The sequence below is a fragment of the Neopelma chrysocephalum genome, unplaced genomic scaffold (assembly GCF_003984885.1).
Source record: "Neopelma chrysocephalum unplaced genomic scaffold, ASM398488v2 Primary Assembly neopelma1_144, whole genome shotgun sequence".
NCBI lineage: Eukaryota > Metazoa > Chordata > Aves > Passeriformes > Pipridae > Neopelma > Neopelma chrysocephalum.
The window spans coordinates 13,708-18,554 of NW_020897806.1; the positions used below are offsets into that span (position 1 = coordinate 13,708).

At 62.8% G+C, this 4,847-nt stretch overlaps 1 protein-coding gene across 1 annotated transcript in view; it reads left to right on the forward strand.

Annotated features, from left to right (window-relative positions):
• TRIM54 (tripartite motif containing 54) overlaps positions 1–1,785 on the forward strand; it is a 3,361-nt gene extending 1,576 nt beyond the window's left edge. Inside the window, exons 5-10 of the mRNA XM_027700286.1 lie at positions 25–258; positions 460–482; positions 615–739; positions 1,079–1,180; positions 1,343–1,381; positions 1,587–1,785. Of these exons, the coding sequence (XP_027556087.1) occupies positions 25–258; positions 460–482; positions 615–739; positions 1,079–1,180; positions 1,343–1,381; positions 1,587–1,597 (534 nt within the window). The 3' untranslated portion in view covers positions 1,598–1,785. The remainder of the gene's footprint in view (positions 1–24; positions 259–459; positions 483–614; positions 740–1,078; positions 1,181–1,342; positions 1,382–1,586) is intronic.
• Positions 1,786–4,847: the final 3,062 nt, after the last annotated feature.

Genomic DNA, 4,847 nt, shown 5'->3' on the forward strand with positions numbered 1-4,847 from the left:
CAGCCCCTGAGCCTCGTCCCACAGGAGAACAGCCGGCGGCAGAAGCAGCACGTGGGGCTGCGGTTCGACGCTCTCTACGGGATCCTGGAGGAGCGGAAGAAGGAGCTGCTGCAGAGCATCGCGGCCGAGCAGGAGGCCAAGCTGCAGCGCGTCCGGGGGCTCATCCGCCAGTACGGAGACCACCTGGAGGCCTCCTCCAAACTGGTGGAGTCTGCCATCCAGGCCATGGAGGAGCCCCAGATGGCCGTGTACCTGCAGGTCCAGCCGGGGCACAGGGTGGGAAGGGGGACAGAAGCTTGGCTGCCCTGGGACTGTGGTGGGGCCACCTGGGGCTGCATTGCAGGGCTGTACATGGGGAGGGCTGTGCTTACCCCAAAGGATCTGGGGATGCCCCTGGGATGGGGCTGTGGTGGGGGTGATGTCTGGGAGATACTGATTCCTCCTTGCTTTCTTTCACAGCACTCCAAGGAACTCCTGAAAAAGTGAGTGGAGGGAGCAGGGCTGGGAGCACAGGGGGCAGGGGGGGGTCACGGCTGTATCTGTCCCTCTGGGCTGTGGCTGAGGGCCCCACGGGTGCTGGACCCCACAGCTCCGAGGGTCTGCCTGCCCTGCAGGATCACGGACATGTCCAAGGCATCGATGAGCAGCCGCCCCGAGCCTGGCTACGAGAACATGGATCACTTCTCCATCAACGTGGACTACGTGGCCGAGATGCTGAGGACCATCGAGTTCCAGACAGGTGCCAGCACCAGGACAAGTGCCCAGACTGCTCAGGGTGCCCAGCCCTCAGACAAGCAGAGCCTCTCAGCACTGGACACCCTGTGAGGGGCTCACACACAGGAATGGGGATGTGACACCCCCGTGCCCAGCACTGCCCAGGGACCTTTCAGGGTCAACCCTGTCCCAGGCTCTTTCCCGGCTCCTGTGCTGGGTTGGTCAAGTCCCTCTAGGGATGTTCTGGGCTGGTGAACACTCCCTTCTGAGGTGTCCTGGGCTGGTCGCGTCCCTCCTGGGGTGTCCTGGGGTGTCCCCATGCTGCAGGAGGGGGGGTCCCAGCTGAGCTGTCCCCTGCCTGCAGAGCCACTGGGTGAGGATGAGGGTGATGGACCCGGGGAGGGCAGCGAGGCTGCGGCGGAGGAGGATCGGCTGGAGAGCCTGGAGGCACCCGAAGCTGCCGAGGGTGAGTGTCTGCCCTGCCTGCCTGGTGCTGTGTCCCACCCAGTGCCGTGCCAGTGCCGTGCCAGTGCCGTGCCTGTAGCTGTGCCATGGCCTGCATGCGTGTGGGTCCTGCAGCGTGCTGGGGCATCCCTGTCTCCATCTTGTTCCCCCTTTCCCTCTGCAGACGTGGGGCCGAGGCAGAAGCCAGTGAGTTCCTCCCACGGTGAGACCCTGATGGGGATTGAGATGGGCAGAGCCAAGGGGTGCTGGGGGGGAGAGGAGACACCTCCTCGGGGGCGATGAGGGTGGAGATGGGGATCAGAGGGGTCACACCTCGGGTGTTCCCCAGGCCATCCCTGTCTCCCTGCTTCGGGGGCTGGGGTCCTGCAGTCCCCACTGCGCGGGGCTGAGGCCACTTTTCCACACAGGTCAGCACTGAGGTGACACCGTGGGGCAATGTTGGCAACCTCCAGCTATGGCTGTCCCTGTCACCCCCTGGCTATGGCCATCCCTGGCACCCCTGGCTCGTGGCCATCCCTGGCACTCCCAGTCGAGCTCCATCCCTGCTGCTGGAATTTCTCAAATGGGGGCTGCCCCTCTCCAACATTAAATGTGTGTAAGGACATCGTCTCTGGTGCGGTGTGTGGGTGGGGTGGACACAGAGGCTGCCCCTCTGGTGGCTCCACACTGGTCCCGTGGGGTCCAGCCCAGTGCAGCCCCTGCTCCCCCACCCAGTGGTGCCCCCAGAACCCCACACGATGGGCTGCGACCCCAGAGCCCCAGTGCAACTCGGGAGTTTCACACCACGGACCCCGCTCTGTCCCCCACCCAACCCTGGAGCCGAGGATCCACAGGCACCCCCAGCCCTGCCTGGAGGATCCACAGGCACCCCCAGCCCTGCCTGGAGCCGAGGATGCACAGGCACCCCCAGCCCCGCCAGCCCCGGCTGCAGCACCGTCCCCTGGGCGCTCCGAGCAAACACTGCCGGGATGAGCTGGCTGAGTACACACACGGCCGCATCAGCGCCGGGCCGGGGCCCGCGGCCCCCGAACCCCGGCCGGGCCCCCCGGGAGGGCGGCGGCAGCACCGGCTGCGTCACCCGCCTCGTCCCGCCGCCCTGGCGTCACGGCTGATGCGGCCGATGATGCACATGAGGCCGGTGGTCCTCGGGCTGGGTGGGTCCCCTGGGGCTGGACTCCACCGGGGGGGTCCCCACTGCCACCCCCTGCCCAGCTGAGGGGGCAGCGAGGGCCGGTCCCTCAGCCCCCCCAGCTCCCGGCAGAGCAGGAGCACATCTGGGGCCCCCGTGCTGGCCGGGGGCTGAGGAGAAGTGTCCTGGGGGGTGGGTGACAGGGTAAGGGACATCTCTGCTCTCCTGCATCCCCGAGCTGTCCCTCACGGCAGAGGCGATGTGGGTTGTGGGGACTGACCCCGGGGCCCAGCCTGGCTGCTCCCCATCCCCATCTGCTCCCTTGCACACCAGGAATGCACCAGGGAAGGGTTCGGGTGATCCCTGGGGACTGACCCTGGGGCCCAGCCTGGCTGCTCCCCATCCCCACCTGCTCCCCATCCCCACCCACTCCCTCGCACACCAGGAACACGCCGGGGAGGGTTCGGGTGGTCCCCGGGGGCTGAGAGGGCCCTCAGCCTCTCCATCCCCACACCAGACATTCGGGGGTGCAGCATTTGCCTCTCTCCACCCCTCGGGGATGTCCCTCGGTTCCCATCACCCTGCAGAGGTGACAGAGAGGGACTCACAAGCACTCAGCGGCCCCTGAGCACCCATGGGTGCTTCCCCGGCCTCAGGAGAGCCCCACCTGTGTTTTTCTCCAATTTGGGCAGTTTTCTTCCTCGTGTCCTGTCTCCAGAGGTTTGTCACCCGTCGCTGCCCTCCCTGCCCAGCCTGTTCCTCCAGCAGCCCCCTGGCATTTGCTGATCCCTGTGCTTGTCCAGTTAAATTGTAACCCTGTATGGATTTTGGGAAGAGGTGATCTTTGCACTGAGCGTGGATTCTCACACCCACCCTGCTGCAGCTCCCGTTCAAGGACGTCTCCAAGGATCATCGTTATTATTTCTTTATTATTCCCCATAAGAGCTTGCAGGCTCTTACCCTGCTGGGGGACTTCAACCACCCCTACAGGGCACAGTGAGCTGTGGGCAATCCAGGAGATGCCTGGAATGCGTGGAGGACAACTTCTTGAGCCAGGTAATAGCTCTGCCAGAGGGGATGTGATGCTGGCAAATGCACAGGCAGTGGAAACAATGCCAGGTAACCTGGGGAGAGCCCAGAGGTGCAGTTCAGCTGTGCAGGGGTGGGCTGAGGAAGGCCAAGGCAAAGCTGGAACTGGACCCGGCAAAGGATGAAAAGAACAACAGGAAGGGCTTCTACAGGTCTGTTAACTAGAAAAGGAAGTCAAAGAAGGTGTTACAACACTGGAAAACTCTTAGCAACAGATGAGGAGAAGGCTGAGGTAATCAACAACTTTTTTGCCTCAGTCTCCAATGGCAACCTCTCTTCCCACACCTCTCAAGTGGGGGGGCAGCAGGATGAGGACTGGAGGAGCGAAATCCCTTTCCACTGTAAGCAAAGATCACCTGAGTCTCCGTGGCTCGATGAGATGCATCCCAGAATCCCGAGGGAATTGGCTGCTGTGGTTGCCAAGCCACATTCTGTGATAATTGAACAGTCCTGGCAGTCAGGTGAAGCCTCAGGTGACTGGAAAAAGGGAAACATTGCTCCAATCTTTAAAAAGGGTGGAAAGGAGGATCCTGAGATCTGTCAACTTCACCCCTGTGCCCGGGAAGATCACAGAACAGACCCTCCTGGAAGCTGTGCTGAGGCACATGGAGAACAGGGAGGGGGTTCGGGTCAGCCAGCACAGCTTCACCAGGGGCATGTCCTGCCTGACCAACCCCGGGGCTTCCTTTGATGGACTGACTCCATCAGGGGACAAGGGAGAGGCTACAGATGTCACTCATCTGGACCTCTGTAAAGACTTTCACACGGTCCCCCACAACATCCTTCTCTCCAAACTGGAGACAGATGGATTTGATGGGTGCACCCTCAGGTGGGCAAGGAATGGGGTGAACAGTCACAGGCAGAGGGTCGTGGTCAGTGACTCAGAGTCCCAAGCAGCATCACTGACCAGTGGTGCCCTCAGGGGTCCCTGCTGGGGCCAGTGTTATTTAATATCTTCATTAATGATGTGGAGGAAGGGATTGAGTGCACCCTCAGCAGGTTTGCAGGTGACACCAAGCTGAGGGTGCAGGTGACACTCCTGAAGGACGGGGACATCCAGGGGGACTTGGACAAGCTCCAGAACTGGGCCCACGGGAAGCTCATGAGATGTAACAAGGCCAAGTGCTGGTGCTGCCCCTGGGACCAACCCGGGGTGGGGGGTGAATGGATTCAGGAGCGGCCCCGGGGAGAAGGGCTCTGGGGTGCTGGTGGGTGAGAGGCTGGAAGTGCCCTAGCCCAGAACTCCACTGTGTGCTGAGCTGATCCCACAGCGTGGACAGAAGGGGAGGGGGGGATTCTGCTCCTCTGCCTCCCTCAGAGCTGCCTCCAGCTGCCCCTCTGCCCCTTCCCACCTGCAGAGCTGCCTCCAGCCCTGGGCAACAGCAGCACAAGGACGTGGAGCTGCTGGAGAGAGTCCAGAGGAGGCCCCGCAGATGCTGCCAGGGCTGGA